General features: G+C 55.2%; 2 protein-coding genes across 4 annotated transcripts in view; one reads left to right on the plus strand and one right to left on the minus strand.

The window, feature by feature from the left end:
• TMEM184B (transmembrane protein 184B) overlaps positions 1-15,218 on the plus strand; it is a 52,339-nt gene extending 37,121 nt beyond the window's left edge. For 2 of the 3 annotated variants that reach the window (XM_021706251.1, XM_008073167.2), the window contains 7 exons: positions 4,273-4,363; positions 5,072-5,147; positions 8,282-8,373; positions 9,203-9,372; positions 9,839-10,033; positions 11,904-11,924; positions 12,878-13,404. In XM_021706251.1, coding sequence (XP_021561926.1) covers positions 4,273-4,363; positions 5,072-5,147; positions 8,282-8,373; positions 9,203-9,372; positions 9,839-10,033; positions 11,904-11,924; positions 12,878-13,119 — 887 coding nt within the window. In that variant the 3' untranslated portion in view covers positions 13,120-13,404. Of the gene's footprint in view, positions 1-4,272; positions 4,364-5,071; positions 5,148-8,281; positions 8,374-9,202; positions 9,373-9,838; positions 10,034-11,903; positions 11,925-12,877 lie in introns of all 3 variants that reach the window. The other variant, XM_021706254.1, reaches the window with a different exon arrangement.
• Positions 15,219-17,035: 1,817 nt separating this feature from the next.
• The window catches only part of MAFF (MAF bZIP transcription factor F), a 1,964-nt gene continuing 1,106 nt past the window's right edge, over positions 17,036-17,893 (minus strand). The window contains exons 3-4 of the mRNA XM_021706266.1: positions 17,714-17,830; positions 17,036-17,177 (exon numbers count right to left, since the gene is read on the minus strand). Coding sequence (XP_021561941.1) covers positions 17,036-17,177; positions 17,714-17,830 — 259 coding nt within the window. The remainder of the gene's footprint in view (positions 17,178-17,713; positions 17,831-17,893) is intronic.

Raw genomic sequence — 17,893 nt, forward strand, 5'->3', positions numbered from 1 at the left:
CAAAAAAAAAAAAAAAAAGATTTGGTATCTAGAATGGAGCAGAAAGTTCCAGGTACCTGATTGTCCAAGGCAAGAGAGAGGGAGACCATCCCACCCCTCATGCTGTTTGCTACCCTTTGGACTGACAGGCCTGACCCACAGGCCCCCTGGTCACTTAGTGTCCCCAGGGTCTAGCACAGAGCCTGGCACACCAGCTCTGGATACTTAGGGAGGTGGATACTTAGGGAGGCATAGAGTCATTTGTGTCTCTGGGGCCTCTCTGAAGGATCAGAACTAAAACCACTGTGGGAAGGGTGTTGGGTGATGCACCTGCTGACTGTACACCCTTTCTGGCCGCCTTAGCTTCTCCGTTCTTCTTATGTCCACGATGCAGTCTTTGTGTTTGTTTCCAGGTAGTGTTGAGTTTTCCATTTTAAACACCTTTGTTGGGATGCTGGTGGCAATGTTTTACATGGCTCTAATATCGTAGGAGGGGGATTGATGTGTCCAGGTGCTGAATGGATCCTGGTTTGGACTGGTTGCATCATGTCTGGGGAAATTCTGTCTCATCTTCTTTCTTCGGGAGTTAGTGAGTCCATTACTGACTCACTAATGATTCTTTAAAGGAAACCGTCAGCAAATTGGTATTCTACAGACTGGCTGGCCCCAGAGCACCTGTAAAAGGTCCAGAATCTTGAACTGAGAGAGACAATGAAATGTGATGATTCTGACCAGTCGAGTGCAGAGCCAGAGCTGGATATGGATGGCCCTCGACCATGTAATTCAGGAGCGAGCTGGCTGCTGACGTGTATTTCCACACAGGAAAAGATGTACGTGAGCCCAGGCGCCAAGCCCTTCTTGGGAGCAGATTGCAAGGATGAGCTGGCATGGGAGGAGGATTCCAGATTGACGGGACTGACAGCCCTCAGGCCCCTGTGGCTTCTCTGGAGGGTTTTGTTTTTGCTGACTGGAAGACTGGGACTGTCAGCTTCCTGACCGCTGAGAGTAGCCACTCCAGGGGTGGGACTGAGGAGGCTGCCCGCCTGCCCTGCCGCGAGCCTTCCATCATGGCAGCCTCCCCTGCAGTGATGACCCACATCTGTCCATCTGTCCGTTTGTTCCTTCAAGGTTGATTGAATGTGTATAGGTGCCAGGCCCTCTGGGAGTCATTGGGGGTAGGATTCCATTCCTACCTACAAGGAGTTTATGGTCTAGAAAAAACAGTGTGCAGCACACTATGCACTATGGACTGCTCCCTGTGAGCTCAGCCCCTTCCAGGGCACTACACATTCACCCCCATACACACACAACTGCCCCCCCCGTGCCCCCCCTGGAAGGAGTTAGCCCCAACTTACAGATGAGGAAACTGAGACATGGAGAGCCTAAGAAACTTGCCTGAGGCCTCACAGCACCTAAGTGGTGGAACTATAGTCCACATCAGGTAGTCTGGCTGCAGGGCCCATGGCTCTTTGCTCTACTTGACACTGCTCTTGGGCTGGAAGGGTCAGGCAGATCACAGAGATGGGTAGAGTATGGAGTGAGCGTGGTGACAAGTCGGAGGAGGTGGCATCTCAGCTGGGTATGCCTCTGAGAGCTAGCAGAGGGACCAGAATGTGCCCTGGCATGGAGGTGTGAGAGATCATGACACGTCCTGGGAACTTCGGTATTGGTTTTATATGTATTCCATTTACTATGGCCATGTAAATAATTACTCATGCTACTGAAATATACTAGTGTAAAACAGCCATTAATTTTGTTCACAGATGCTATAGGTCAGGAATTTGGACAGGGCACGGGGGTGTGGGGAGTATAGTTGTCCTGGCTCTGTGATGTCTGGGCCTCAGCAGGAGAACTCAAAGGCTGGGGCGGGAATCTGAAGGCTTACTCACTCACATGTCTGCTGAGGGCCTCAGGTCTTCCCTCCACATGAGCCTCCTCACGTCGTCTCCACATGGGCTTGCATGGGCTTCCTTGCAGCATGGAGGCTGGGTCCATGGACAGACATCTCAGGGCAGAAGGAACCAGAGACAGAGGGCTTTCCTAACCCCAGTGTCAGAGGTCACAAAATATCACTTCTGCTATAGTCACTCCGATGAAAGGGAAGGAATGAGACCCCACTGCTCAGTGGAGGGTTGTCAACATTGGAGGGTGTGGCCATCTTTGGAAAATACCATCTGTCGCAGTATAGCTGAACTTGGCTTAGAATGGACACATCCGTTCCACTTGGCCTTGTGTGGTTTTGGACAAAGGTTATTAGAAAGCCACCATCAAATTTGGCTTGATGCCACCCCCTTTCCTCTGGTCCCAAGTTCTTGTCAGTGAAGAGTGATCTGGAAATTAGTGGAGATTCCTGCTGTCACCAGACATCCTGAACTCCCTCCACCCCATGCCGGCAGCACACACGCCTTCAGGCCTGTCATGGGGTGTCTGGGCCTGCAGGCAGGCAGGTAAACAGTAATGGCTGTGACAGCGAGCACTCAGCACTACTAAGTGCCAGTCACCCTTCTGAGCACATTGCATGCTCTGACCGCACAACTACCTGTCAAGGTGGGTGCTCCTGTGGTCCCCATTAATAGATGAGGAAACTGAAGCCCAGAGAGGCTCACACAGTTAGCCAGTTGGCAGAGCCACGTTGGAAACCCTTTGCTACGTGTGTGTGAAGGGACAGTCACAGCAAAGCATGGCCAGTGCTGTGGGTCATGTGTGTGCAGTGTGCTCCCAGAGATGGGACCCTTAATACATTACAGCAACCATGAGTGATATCAAGCACCCGAAGTAGTTTCCTTTCCAAATTCCTGAAGGCCAGCTTTGCCTAAAAGCATCTCGCTGGGCTTTCTCTGCTCCAGTTTGGGCAGCTGAATGCCTGTGGTATGCCACACAGTGCACCTTCATTCTGAGAAAGGAGAAGGCTCCCTTTCTGGGGATCTCGGTCCTGTGAGGCCAGTCATAATGACACAGGATGGGAGGTACTGGACAGTGTCTGCAAAGCAGGTTCTATGGGCAAGAAGGCACTCACCTCCCCAATGGTCATGGAGACTTCTCAGAATGGGAGCCATCCCAGCTGGGTTTGAAGGATCTTGGGAGTGCAAAGGGAGGGGCACTCCGGGCAGTGGGGTCCCAGCATGCAGAAGCACAGAAGGGCAAAGAACCTACTAGAGGCAAGAGCAGCATTAGTGCTTCTGAAAGTGACATGAGCATGGGCAGGGACTGAGTTACCTATTGAAGGACTATGCTGTAGGGTCTGCTGGGATCCGCTGAGAGGAAACCCTCTGGCTGCAGGGCCATAGTGGCTCCCTACACCCTCTCTTCTCTTGACCCTGTCTCCACTCTTCCCCTAGCCTCGGGCACATCTCCTCACCCCGTCTTCCTCCTGTGTGCTTTCCTTCTTGGGACCCTCTGCTGCGCCTTCCTCCTCCTACTCTTCCTCCTCCCCCTCCTCCCTCTACCCTTCTTCCCTCCTTCCTCCATCTGGCACATCCCTACCTTCCAGCCGTCTGCAGGCAGCAGCCTTCATTTTGCTGACCCAGCAGAAATCCTCTGACCAGGAGACTCATTACAGCGTATTGCTGTATTTATAGCATCAACATTTACAGCAGACTTTTACTATGCCATCGCTCACTGTTGCAAATTTTTGGTCTTTGTGGTAATGTTGAGCTGCGTCCCAATTTAGAATGAGCTGACCGAGCTTCCCGAGACATTTGCACTGTTTTCTGTGTGCCTCTCGTGTGTTTTGTTTTAGCTTATGGTGCTGTGCGTGTACCAGATACCCCTACGGGTGTCGAATGAATGAAGGTTCCATGCTCTCATTCTTGGAATTTCTCCTGAGATCCTCCTGGATAATGTTTTATCGTTGGCTGATAAAACTGTGATCTACAACACACAGACAACTGCATAAAACTAGTAATTATAAGACCAATACCTTTTCACTCTAGGACACACACACTGGCGTCCTCCCAAGGCCCCTGAAGGCTCACCCTGATCTCAGGCCCCTCCAGCCTCCTCACACAACCCTGACCTGTGACAGTCCCTTCCTGGCTTTCCTTTATGGTGTCACCATCAGTGTGGGTGTGCATCCCTAAACAAGATTGTTCAGCTGTGCTGACTTGGAACCTACACATAGAGGTTGTTGTGTGTGGTCTGGGATGGGCTAGTTCCACACCACCTCATGTCCCCAAGGCTCCTCCATGTCGCTACGTGCAGTTATTGTCTTTCACCCCCACTGCTGTTTGGTATCCTCCATCCATGGACCCCCCTGCTGATTTGAGTGGTTTTCTCTGGGTGCTCTTTTCACAGCTTTGGTCATCTATAACTTCCTGAGCCTGTGCTATGAGTACCTCGGGGGAGAAAGTTCCATCATGTCGGAGATCAGAGGAAAGCCCATCGAGTGAGTATAAAGTCTTCCTGGAGGCCGGGCTCAGTGGCTCAGTTATAATTCCAGCACTTTGGGAGGCAGATTCGAGACCAGCCCGGACAACTTGGCGAGACCTCGTCTCTACAATAAAATAAAAAATAGCCGGGCATGGAGCGCGTGTCTGTAGTTCCGGCTAGTTGAAAGGCTGAGGTGGAAGTCTCACTGGAGCCCAGAGGGTTGGCACTGGGGTGGCCGTGAGCATGCATGCTACTGCATTCCAGTCTGGGTGAAGGAGTGAGACTCTAGCTCAAAAAAAAAAAATCTTCCTGGAGCCCCCAGACGACCCATTTCCTGGCGTCAGCTAGATGCACAGACCATCTCTGTCTTTGACCTTGACCTGCTGTGCCTCTCCCATACTTCCTGAGCGAGACCATCCGTTTGGACCTTTGGGAGGGCCTCTCTGGCTCATTCTCTCTCTTCCTGTCTGGGCCTCCGTCCTTTCCTGTTTGTTTCTCCCTCCTGCAGTTTTTACTTTCAGTGCTCTCAGTTTGTCACCCCAGCTCAGAGCAGCCCTGTGTCCTTCAACCTGCTGCATGTGCAGTCACACTGCCGTGCCTCTCCCTGTGCTTGGCCTGTGCCCCAGCTTGTGTGGTTTTGCAGAAGAGTCGCCTTCCCCAACCTCACCTCCCTCAAGTCCTGGCTCTACTCACCACTCACTCCTCCTGTGCGTGTCTCTTCCAGGTCCAGCTGTGTGTATGGCACATGCTGCCTCTGGGGAAAGACATATTCCATCGGATTCCTGCGGTTCTGCAAACAGGTGTGTGCTCCCAACAGCTGCCCAGAGCCCCACTGGGGAGGTACCCTTTCCTACGAGGTACCCAGGCCTCCAAACTGTTGGGAAGACACCTCATTAGTGGTGTGCACAGAGGGGCAGCGATGGTGTCCTGGGAGCGTCTGGTGCAGCCTTGGACAGGAGGAACTGTCTTTGGACTCTTGCTCGTTTTGACCAGGTCTTGGTGTGTGTGAGGTTCAGGGGAGGTGCTTAGGGATTGTAGAGTCTGTTTGAAAACTTCTCATCACTGCAGCTAGGGGGCAGGAGGGTTTCGGCATTAGAGACACACAACCCAACAGGCCGGTGGCCGTCTAGCCACTTCTGCTTCTCGGTGGCTCTCCCTGTTGCTTAGAGCAGCCTGGGTGGAGGCAGTGTGGCGGTGTTGTTAAGGGTGTGTGTGACCATCTGAGTCTGATTTCCAGCTTTTTCCTTGACTGTATGACCTTGAATAATTTACTTAGCCTCTCTGAGTTTCAGTTTCCTTTTCTGTAAAGTGGGTGTAATGATACTTCTCTCAAGGGGTAGTTGTAATATGAGGTAATGAATGTGGAGCACTGACAGAGTGCGGCAGAGAGCTCATGGCCTCCTGTTCAGGGAGGTAGAGTGAGGGGCCACACCCCATCTTCATAACCCCTTATTAGTCTCCTCTGGGGCTCCACGGGGCCTCTGTCATGCTAGTTCTTCAAGCACCACCAAGAGTAGTCAGTGAGAGGAAACGAAACCCACACAGCCAAGTCACTGAACCCAGAGGGCTGGCCCATCTGCTCCCTTTCGTGTAGGGCCCAGGCCCCAGGCCCCGCTGTGGGCACACCCACAAAACATCCACCTGATGTGCCAGGTCTCCAGTTCTGCTTCTAGATCTTCCTTCCCTAGCGTGTTTCTAAATTCAGAATCTTACCACTGGAACTGCAGGGAAAGAGTTAAAACAATCCTGGGTCAGGGTGGGGCCTTTAGCGCCATTGTTTACCAGTGGGTTCAGCTGCCAGGTTCCAGCCCAGCTGTGACTCACAGCTTTGTTTGATGATTATATTGTCTACAGAGTTATGATCCCTTGATCACTAGCTAGCGTGGCCTTGTTATAAATGATTCTCCAGCCCTGTGGGCTCAGATGTTCTGCTGTTGATCCTGGAGGTGACAGGGAGAGGCAGTAAGAAGAAAGAGAACTCAGGAAACCTGTCTATCCCTTTATAATGGCATGGGGAACGGCCCCACTGCTTCGTCCCAGAGGCACAGAGATGGGCCTTAGGAATTCCCAGGGCCAGTGCCCAGTGTCTGAATCTTCTGAAGAGCTTATTAAAGTAGAGATTCCCTGGCCGGCCACCCCCATCCCAGTCCTATTGAGAGGGTCAGGAGTGGAGCGCTGGGACCTGGCACATGTTTAAAGTTCTCTAGGTGTCTCAAGTCCAGCCTGGCCTGGGGACCCCTGATGAGTCAAGGGCGTGGTTGGCTGGTGGCTCTGGGGCCTGCTGGCTTGGGCTACGTGTCTGCTGCTTCAGCTTCTCTGTACCTCAGTTTCCTCATTAGATAGCACCACGCCAGGGTTTGTCGTGAGCTGACCCAGGGAAGCACTAGCCTGTTGCCAGACTCGAAATGTGAACTCAGACAAACTGTTGCTCTTCCCCTTTCCCCGCAGGGCGCTGGTCCCACTTCCTCTAGGCAAAATGACTGGGCCAGGGAAGTTATGTGGGGCTTTCTGAGGGGGGACTACATGGCTACTCTGTCACATGTACCTTTCCGTGTGGCAGCCCCATGGCACAGGCTCCCTGCTTAGCCCTGCGGATTGGGTTTAAACCACTCCCTGGCTCCTCAGAAGGGACCTTATGGCTTTGATGTATTTGTTTCCAGGAGGATGGTGATTCTAGTGATTTTTGTGGGCACTGTGGATCCCCTTTGAGTTTACTGGGGCCTCTGTAGGGAATTGGAAAAACCTGGCTGAGGAATTCTTTAAGCTAGTAGGAGCCTCGACTGAATGTGCAGAGGTGGGACACCTCCAAGAAGACCCTGTGCTGTCTGGCTCTGCTGTCCCCACAGCAGTGGCCCTGGGATGTGAGGGCTGGCTACATCCATTTCACCAGTGAGTTTGTACTCAGAGGCCAGTGACTGCCCAAGCTACTGCCGAAATTCAAACTCAGATATGGAGACTCTGGGCTGGATGTGGTGGCTCACGCCTTGTAATCCCAGCACTTCGGGGGACCAAGGAGGAGCACTAGAGGCCAGGAACCTGAGCAACATAGCAAGATCCCATCTCTACAAAAAATTAAAGGAAAAAATTTGGCTGGGCGTGGTGGCACATGCTTGTAGTTCTAACTACGCAGGTGGCTGAAGAGGGAGGGTCATCTGAGCCCAGGAGTTCAAGGCTGCAGTGAGCTATAATTGTGCCATTGCTCTCCAGCCTGGGCAACAGAGTGAGACCCTGTCTCTACAGAAAAGGTTCCAGGCCTCCACAGTCCATGTATTGGGTTGCTCCCCACCAGGTGCTCCTGTAGGTCACTTCCATCCTCAGGGAGACCCTGGCTCACCGTAAGCCCCGGACCCAGGCCCAGAGTATGGGACAGGGAACCAGACCAGGGGTAGATGGGGAAAAAGTAAGGAGGCCCTCACCCACTCTCAACTCCCGGGTGGCCAGTGGCTCCAGCAGAGGCCTGGCCTTGCCCTGAGCATCAAGGGCTTTAGGACCTGGCCCTACCACTGCCCCTCTCCTGGCTACCTCTCTGTGGCTGCCCCTCGCCAGCACTCACCCCTTGTACCTGTCCACCCTCTGCCTCTGGGCCTTTGTGTGAGCTCATCCTCTGCCTGGCGTGTCTCTTCTCTCTCCAGTGCATTCTCACTGCTGCCTCCTCTGAGACCATTCTCTGACGAATCTCCTGTCCTGACCCATCATGCCCTGCAGTGTTGCTTCTTCCTTCCTCAGCATCTTATGTCTTCTCACACAGTAGCATTGTACTGTCATGGTCTCCTACACATTCTCCTCGTCCTCTAGACATCAGTCCCCGTGGGAGCAGGACACAGGCCGTCTCCTCTGTCCCTGGCTTGCAGCACAGGCCCCGTTGCCAGATGAGGGGCTTTTTATGCATTTTCCATGCTCCTCCTCGACTCTTGATCTTCTCTCTCCCTGACAGGCCACGCTGCAGTTCTGTGTGGTGAAGCCCCTCATGGCGGTCAGCACTGTGGTCCTCCAGGCCTTTGGCAAGTACCAGGATGGGGACTTTGAGTAAGTAGAGGGTCTTCCCCTGGCACGTGGGGAGGAGCGTTGGTGCAGGCTGGGCCCGGGCTCAAGGAAGGGGGCAGCCAGGCTGGCTCCCCAGCCTTGGCCTTCCTGAGTGCCTGGTACTCATTCCCCCTGTGCCTCAAGCCTGGCAGTGGCCCCCTTGCACTTGGCCCAGCCGCTGGCTCAGAAGTGAGCCCTCCGCAGCAGTCACGTTCACATCCAGGCTGCAGAGTGAGGCCATGAGGGAATGGGCCGTGAAAGGCAGTGACCACTGCTAGAGTTCCAAGAGGCTGGCCTTGAGCCCCAGGTGTCGAGCCCCTATTGTGTAAATTGCCCATACACATTTCATTTGGGAATTAGTGAACGTGACCGTGTGCCCAGCCCCGTGTGTACAGCACTTTGCACACACTGGCCTGCACCATAGCTCTGCCAGGGCAGGTGAGCAAACCAAGGTCAGAGGGGGACGTAACCCACTAAGTGAAAAGGGAGCAGAGCCAAGCTCATGTCACCCACTCTGATGCTGTTGTCTGACTGGCGGGCTGTGGCCTCCAGCCTAGCACTGGCTTTCACGCTGGTGTACAGCATCAGGGGCATGGGTCCCAGCGCTCAGACACGTCCATGAGCCAAGCAGTGGCAGCAGGGCTGGCCTGGCCTGTGCATGTCCCTTGCAATGCATACTGCATCTGCCACTTGCCCATCCCCTCCCTTTAGTGGCTCATTGAGCTCTGCTCAAGGAGCAGACCTGAGAACTGGGGGCACTTTCAGGAGGGGAGGGTAGAGCCCTGTCCCTTCAGGGCTCTGTTCCAGCCAGAGAATGGTCCCCATCTTGCAGTGTCACCAGTGGCTACCTCTACGTGACCATCATCTACAACATCTCCGTCAGCCTGGCCCTCTATGCCCTCTTCCTCTTCTATTTTGCTACACGGGAGCTGCTCAGCCCCTACAGCCCTGTCCTCAAGTTCTTCATGGTCAAGTCCGTCATCTTTCTCTCCTTTTGGCAAGGTGAGCCGTCTCCCATCTTCCACTTCCCAGCTGCTGCAAAGCCAGCCTGTGCCATTCTGTCCTCTGAGCCTCATGCTGTCCCTGGTGCCTGTGGGGCCCAGACCAGGGAGCTTTCCTGAATGAGCCTGGCCTGGAGCTCAAAGGGGCTTCAGTCCACTGGGCACTGGCTGGAGGTAAAGTCTGGGCCCTTGGGGGCCTTTCACAAGAGCTACTGGGGAGTTTCATGGATGGGGCATCCTGCATAATTAATTGGTGATGCCTCTGTTTCAGTGGCTGGCAAGGAGTTGGGAGGGGAGGATTTCTGGAGATGGTGGCCTTGTGTCACCACCCCTGCCCTACAGGAGCAGCTGTAGCTCCACTTCCATCTTCACTGGGGAGGTGTGAACATCTGGATGGGGCTGTGTGGAGAAGGAGGGACTGGGAAGGGGTCCAGTCTAGAGCCAGATGCCCTTGCCTCCCTGTCCAGGTATGCTCCTGGCCATCCTGGAGAAGTGTGGGGCAATCCCCAAGATCCACTCAGCCCGTGTGTCAGTGGGTGAGGGCACTGTGGCTGCTGGCTACCAGGACTTCATCATCTGTGTGGAGATGTTCTTTGCAGCTCTAGCCCTGCGGCATGCTTTCACCTACAAGGTTTATGCTGACAAGAGACTGGATGCTCAAGGTATGAGCCAGGGCTTTGGGAGACAGCCCCCAGCAGGAGGAGCAGAGAGCTCCAAAGCATCCCAGGGTTCCCTAGGACCTATAGGTTTGCTGGGTCAGGTCATGAGATCCCCGGTTTACAAGTGGGAAAGAGGCCACAGAGGTCAATGCATGCAGGAGTGGGACTCCCACTCCTGCCACCAGCACTACCGATTTGATCCTGGAAGCTAAGGCTACCTGTCAGCAGGTCCACCTTGCGACAGGTCAAAGTGTGAAGATCCAGAGATCATGTAGACAGACTGTAAGGAATCAACAGATTCCTAAGAATTTCTGACACCCAACACTGTGCATGGTTATTCATTTTAACCAATAATTCCCTCTTCTCTAAAGTCCTTTTTAAAAAAGTCCTGATTTCTTCTAAAAACAGACTCAGATGGTAACAGGTTTTAACAGCTTTCTTTTTACACTTGCTAATCTGCCTCCTTGCTAGAACAGTGGTAAGTAGCCCCAGTTGTACACAAAAATGCCTTGGAGAGCTTTTTAAAGTACTGATGTCCAGCCCCCCACCCCACCCCAGAGACTCTGCGGTAATTGGTCTGGGCTTGGCAGGCAGGGTGTGCTGTAAGAACTCTGTGCTTTAAGAGCTCCCAGGGTGATTGGAACATGTTGCTGCCTGAAGAAGCAGTGGACCAGGAGGCCTGTCTCTGGCTGCCAGACAGAGAGAGGTTGTTCTAAAAGCATAAGGAAGAGGAGGCTGGGAGTTCCTGAAACTGATTTACCTAGTCCAGCTACTGCCAGCTGTCTTTTCAAGGGACTGGAGGAGAAACTCACTCCCCCTGCCCTACCGCCAGGACCCCCACAGGCCCCATGTGAGTGGTGTAGAGTGTGGAACTCCCTGGCCTGCAGCAGGGCTCTCCAGCCTCATTTCCTCCCCGTCTCCCCTTTGCCTTCCCTGGTTGAGAAGAGGCCCAAGATGCTAGTGCTGGCCTCTATTCTCCTGACATGGTTGTTGGGGACTCTGGGTGACTGCTTAGTCTGCCTAGTCTTGGATTGCACACCTACTCTGTGCCTGACACTGCTGGCCAGTGATTAGCCAGCCAGTGCCCCCAACTGGAAGGATCTAGCAAACACCCACTATTGGGAGAATTGTCCCTTGGACTGGGTCTGGAAGACCCTGTGCCCATGGGAACGTCACCCTTGGGCCTGGAGCATGGGGCCATCCTGAGGAGCAGGTCGGGCTATGGCAGAGAACCATTTTTGTGCTGTGGGGTCTCTGCAGAGAGACTCTCCTGTCCAACCTGGGCTGTGTTTCCACACCCGCCCCCAGACCTACCCATAGCTGGCCTGGAAAAGCTGCTGCCCACCCTCGCCTGCTGCCCCGCTGGTCCCAAGCCCTTTGCCGCCTTCTACTTCAGGGGTTCAGCCCACTCCAGGTTAGGCTTGAGGGCAAAGCTGGCTTAGCTGTGGGATCTGCACTAGTGACTCCTCCTGCAGCCTCGATTTTCTTGTCTGCAAAGTGTTGTGAGGCTTTTACAAACATGCAGTATAGACATAGCTCCAGCTGAGCCCGGAAAGAAGTGGGGATGGTGTGTTCTGATCTAGATGCAGAGACGGAACTCCGACCACCAGTTGGGATGTTCTCTGTTGGTGAGAGCACCGTGGGAGGAGTCCTCCCTAGGTGGATTTCACCTTCCCAAGAGGCACCTGGAGCTGCCTTGGGTGCCCAGTAGGCCCGGGGGAGGAGGAAGGGAATGGTCTGTGGTGTGTCCTGCTGTTGGGCCTTGGTGGTGGGAACGTGTCGTTCACTCAGCTGTCTCTTGTCTTCTCTATTTCTCTGGCTTCTCTCCCCTCCCCCCTTGCCTTGCTTTTGCCTGGGGTTTGGCCATGGGCAGTGCCAACATACGGCCCTTACGGTAGGTCCCACTCTTGGTCTGCACGTTTGTCCTGCACGTCAGTTCTGGTCCTGTCACAGGCATGCCTCTCTCTGTAGCTCCTTCTGTGTGTCTTCCTCCCATAGGCACCCCTAGGTGGGAGCACCCAGACACCTGCCTGCCAAGGGCCTCCCTCTGTAGAGCTTGCCTGCTTCCATCCTGATTTCTCATTCTGGAGAATGCTCTGCTCGGGTCTGGGAGCACAGTGCTCATTCATGGGATATGGGGCATTTAGCGATGTTTCCATGGCAGAGACGGCAGAGGATGGGAAGAGCTCACAAGGTTGAGTCAGAGGTCTTGAGCTCCAGAGTTGGGCTTATCCCTTATATCTGGGCTTTGGGACCTGGGTCATTTCTCCCCCAGAGCCCACAGAGATGATTCATAGAATTAGGAGGAAGCCTACTAGGGCAGGCAGCTCCCCCCCTCTATGGGAGCTCATAAGTCGCATCTGCTCTTCTGTGGGCAAGGTCAGCCAGGCCCACTCCCCAGAGTAGAGGGGAGCACTCTCTTAGGTGTGGCACCTGCAGAGCCCGGGCACCCCTGGCTGCCCAGGCCCTCTTCCCCACGCTGAACCTGTGCTGGCCTCCTGGGGGCATCCCAGGCTCATGCCTACAGCTTGCCAGTCTCCCATTTGGGTCTCCTCCCACGTGCCCGGCCTAGCTCCCAGTGGTGGTTTGCTTTTGCTCGCTTTGACCCCCGAGCCATGGCTCCAGGCTCCCTGGCCGCCCCTCACTCCCACTTCCACTCCCAGCCAAAGGAGTATTTCTTTTGCCTGCCCCTTCTCATGTCCTGGCCCCATTCTCTGTCTTAGGGGCATGGTTGAAAGAGACAGCCCCAGGGTGGGGGTCTGTCCCAGGATTAGGGGCAAGGGGCTGGGCTGCCTCCCTCTCACTGCCCCAGCCTCCTTACCCCTGCCCCTGCCTCCTGCCCGGCAGGCCGCTGCGCTCCCATGAAGAGCATCTCCAGCAGTCTCAAGGAGACCATGAACCCACATGACATTGTGCAGGATGCCATCCACAACTTCTCACCTGCCTACCAGCAGTACACGCAGCAGTCCACCCTCGAGCCCGGGCCCACCTGGCGCGGTGGCGCCCACAGCCTCTCCCGCTCCCACAGCCTCAGTGGCGCCCGCGACAACGAGAAGACTCTTCTGCTCAGCTCTGACGACGAGTTCTAGGTGTGGGCTGCCATTGGGGGAGGTGCCAGCGCCTTGGCTATGGGCAGGCTGTGCCCACTTCACACCTCACAGCCAGGCAAGGAGGCGCTGGCACAGCTCTGATGTTGCCCTTATTTATTGGACCAGAAACACTCACATATCGCTTCCAGAGGAGTGGCCAGATGCTGTCTGCCCCAGGCATAGTCCAGGCTCACAGGAATATTTCTACACAGCCAACCCTGCGTCGCCCAGGCAAGGGGCAGCAGACACTGGGAGCAGCACCCTCACCCCTGCTGCTTGTCCTGCAGTGAGCTATACTGGGACCAGCCACGTCCAGGCCCGATGCTTGTGTGTGGACTGGTGGCTGCAGCCTTCTGGGCCCCCTACTCTGCGAGACTCTTAGGCCAAGGTCGCTAGGCCCAGCCCACCCCATACACCGTGCAATACTCTGGCCTGGGCTCCTCCAACCTGCTCCCCACCCCTGTCCATATTTGTCCAGTGCTAGATTCGCCTCACCCCGGGCAGGAGGGACTGTGGGTGCTCTGTAGCCCCTCTCTCCTGACCCAGGCATGCCTGGCATGCTGCAAGGATCAGAGCCAGACACCAGGAGTCATGGGTCCCACCTGCAAAGGGTACTCAGGTACCTCTGAGCCTTCTATGGAAGCAGAGGCCCTGGGCTCTGGGTGTCCTTGGCGTGGCCACACCTCTGCCTGCCTCACACCCCTTCCTCCCGAGGACAGCAGCAGGCCACAGTGCCCTCTTATGTGGGTTCCTGATAGAGTTTGGGGCAGAGTCCTTGCTACCTGGCTGTTCCAGGGGTCAGGAGCTTCCAGCCCCACTCCCAGGCTGAGCTGTCAGAGACCCTGCTGAATCCTGGTCTCTCCCAGGGACTTCTCCCTCCCATTTCAGGGGTAAGGTCTGAGTCTCCGCGTTCAGACCAACTTCTGGAGGAAGACAGTTCAGGGGGAGGGTGGGAGGGATGGCCATGCAGCAGGGAGCCAGGAGGTGGGAGGGTGGTCCCAGACTCCTCCTAGACCCCCTATCCACACAGGGCTTGGTATTCTGCCTTGTCTGGCCCCCTGGCCCATCTCTTCTGTGCCTTAGTCACATGTGAAAGCTCCCCTCTCTAGCCCCAGTTTATCCCAGATACTCCCTGGCGGCATCCTTGTCCAGCTGCTGGCGTTCGGAGGACCCTGCAGTGCTGGGCCAAGAGCCTTTAGACAGGCCTCAGGAGTGGCCAGGACCACATCTCCTCCCCCCTCCCCAGACAGGCCGGGCTTACACTGGCCACTGACTTAGGAAAAGCCTGATGATGCAGTGCATGTTCCCATAGGCAAGGTGTCCTGGCATTCAGAAGCCCAGATAGGACTTGGGCTTGGGTTGCAGTGGCCTCTGAAAACTGGGAGGGTGAGGGACAGGGGTCCCTGCCTTGTGGCGTTCACCGTGGAATTTTTCTTTTGGTTCCTCCTGTAATCAACAGCCTCCACACTGGGGTCTGTGAGGAGGGGCAGGGCCCAGCAGCCCTCCTGGCCTCCTTCCCTCAACTGGAGCCTGTCTGGGGGGCCTGGCCAGTAAGCCCCAAGCTGCCCAGGAGGGCTGCCGGCAGACGCAGGCTGTCAGGAGCAGCGTGGCCCACCTGCCATTCGCTTTCTTGACTCGGATCTGGTTCTTGACTCGTGACTCCTTCCTCCTTCCAGGCCAAAGTGTGCTGCTGATTCCTGCCCCCGTCTCTGCCTGCCCTGGTGTTGCCACTTGCATGGTGGGTGGGGGTGGGGGCGGGTGAGCCCAGTGGCAGAGAACCAGCAGTCCATGGGGACAGGAACATGTGCCCGACCGCTCCAAACCCCTTCCTTCCTAGGATGCATAACCTACCTTGTCTTTTTTAAAATTTTTTTCCAGGTAGAGTAGCTCTTTGTACATAAAAAATACTTGAAAATTAATTGTATGATGTATGAGAAGACAGAGTCCCCTAGTTTTGTATCGTTGTATGACTGCCAGGAATTCCACCAGAAAGCCGCTCTATTTTGGTCTCTGTGACATTTTAAATGCGTGACAGAAGTGAGCAAATAAAGTGAGGAAGAAATATATATATGAGATAATATAGATTGTATTGAAATCTCCTCTGCTTGTGGGTGAGGTTCTTTCCTTCCTCCTTCCTGCCCTGTGTTTGTGTTTGGGGTAGTGACTGTGGGCAGGGGTCTCAAGAAACTCTCTTCTGTCCTGTGTAACCTGCAGGTGATGGGGGTGGTTCACACTGCCAGAGACTTAAGATTCGTCCAGGCCTGGCTGAACACAGCCATCTCCCAGCCCACGGGTCACAAGGGGCACCGTCCCTCCTCCCCCCGCAGGGCCGGTGCCCAGGGGGCTAATGCCCCTTTCCCATTGTGCCAGCAGGCTGATGGGGCCATGCTCTGGCAGCCCTCTCCTGCAGATGACACCCAGAATTTCCCAGGGTCCTCCTTCCAGACTAGCTTCCTGCCTCCCTGAACTCAGGGTCTGCTGGCTGTTGGCACCGTGCCTGCCCACAAAGCAAGGTGCCTGGCCTGTGGGGCACCGTCTCTCCATCGCATGCCTTCTGTGGGCCTGGCCTGCTGCTGACAGGAGCACTCAGGAATGTGAAGCGTGGGTGGGGGAAATTCCCAGTCAGCCTCTAACCTTGAGGTAAATAGCCCTTGTCCCTTCCACAGCTTCCTGCTGCCCTTCCCACAGGCCTGAGCTCAGCATTTCATGATGGTGGGCCCAACAGGGAAAACACCCAGCTTCCACCTGGGAAGGGGAAAAGGCCCTGTGGACACAGCCAATCCACGTGGCTTGGCCCTTTCCCAGAGTCCAGTCCTGCACCTTCCACTGACAGGTCCCCCACCCCGCCACCTCCACACCCAGCCACACAGTTGTCCTCACCTCAGTGGTTCTGCCTGTCAAAGTTTGCAGGCCCCAGGGCTTTTCACGCGTGTGCCCTTATGACACCTGCGTTTTACAGAGGGTAAACAGGCTGTAAGAAACCAAGTTCCAAAGCTCCCACAACTAGGAAAAGACACCTCGAGATCCAAACCCCGATTGCCCCGACCCACAGACCACAGTACACACCACTCCTCAGGGTGCCCTGGGAGGGCTGGCAGACTGGGTTAAAATTAGTGACTAGGACGAGACACAAGACTATGTGTTTGGCTTGCTGGCTGGGATTAAGGAAGCTGCTTCTTTTCCTACCTCCATGCCTTCCAGAACTCGGGGAACATATTTTCTATTTGATGTGAAAATACTGGAAAGATTATTCCATAATCTGGGGTTTTTCCTCTCGGGGTAGGACTGTTTATACGCTGAAGGGATGCCCAGGGAATTTAACCTAAACTTCGTTGTGCTCGTGGCTTTGCCTTCTCCAGGGAGGTGCCTGGTTTCCAGGCAACCAGGGACCGAAGTCTCAGCACTGTCCACCCCACCCCATGCCCTGTGCAACAGCTAGCAATGGGGACTAACCCTCCCACCAGAAGTCCCCAATGGAATGGAATGCAGAACCCCATCTTAGCCCCTCTTTCAGACCCCACCCCCCACATATACAACATAGCCCAGGACACACACTTTTCTGTGGAAAAAGAGAATCTGACTTTATTCAGAAAGTCTACAAAATACAGAAGGCGGATAACTCGCTCACTGTAAGTCAGGAAATAAATAAATTCTAGGGGCCGGGCAATTTTTAAAAACTTTTTTTGTTGCCATCCGGCTTTCCCTAAATATAAGATAAAATGTGATTTATTTGCAGATATAAAATATAAAGCCCAGCTCAGGGCCACAAGCCACTTTTCCCAGGGAACTCGGGCTCTGGCTGGGGAGAATAACTTAGATTCGTGCAATAAATAAACAGTGGGGGAGGGACAGTGTACACAGTGCTGGGGAGGGGCCGGGCTGAGCTTCCCAGGAGAACGGCAGTCAAGGGCAGTGGTCAGCCAGGCCCCACAGTGGGAATCACAGGGGTCGAGGTGGGGTCAGGCAGTAGGACCGCAGGTTTGCTGCTCATCTCTCCATCTGCCACAGCAGTCTCTCCGGGGCCCCCTTCTCCTTTGGCTGGCCAGCCCTGGGGCGCCCTGTTGCAGGGAGAGCCCAGGGCCAAGCCAGGCCAGCTCCTTCCCGCTCATCCATCTGCGTCACCTTCTCTCTCCCTCGGCTGCTCTCCTGCTTCCCTGCAGAGAAGGCCAGGGAGGCCCTCCCCCTCCCTTTCTCAATCCCTGTCAAACCATGGCTGGAATCTCGGGGCAGCAGTAAGAAAACCCAAGCTCAACCTCCAAGTGCCATGTGGCCTCGGGCCTGTTTCTCACCTGTGGTCTGGGCTTCACCCGTCGGAGTTTCTAACCACTCCCCTAGCTTTGGAAGGCAAGGCACCCCAGGCCGGAAGCACAGGTGGGGACATCTCTTCAGTGCAGTTTCCCAGCAGGACAGCCCCACAAGTCACGGGCGGCCAAACCTAGTCCTGAATCCTGGGAGGGTCTGGAGGGCATATGGGCACAATCCGAGCACGGTTTCCAAATGGCAGCTCTTCTCTAAGCCGGCTCTGTGTCCCATTCCTCCCCATCTAAGGAGGCTGAACTTGGACGAGACCCAGAGCCCCGCCCCCCTCACCTACCGGAGCTGCCCCTCCCCAGGGCCATTAGGCCCCAGGCTCGGGGGCTGCAAGAGGAAGACAGGGCCCAGGGAGGGAATGTGTGGTCGCCGCACGGGCTGGCGGCCGCAGAAGTGGGACCTGGGCACAGAGTCGGCGCTCAGGCACTTTAGGGAGGGGGCGGGGGCGGGGCGGGGCGGGCAC

Source organism: Carlito syrichta, unplaced genomic scaffold (assembly GCF_000164805.1).
Source record: "Carlito syrichta isolate Samal-C Ts95f unplaced genomic scaffold, Tarsius_syrichta-2.0.1 Scaffold115657, whole genome shotgun sequence".
In the NCBI taxonomy this organism is placed as follows: Eukaryota; Metazoa; Chordata; class Mammalia; order Primates; family Tarsiidae; genus Carlito; species Carlito syrichta.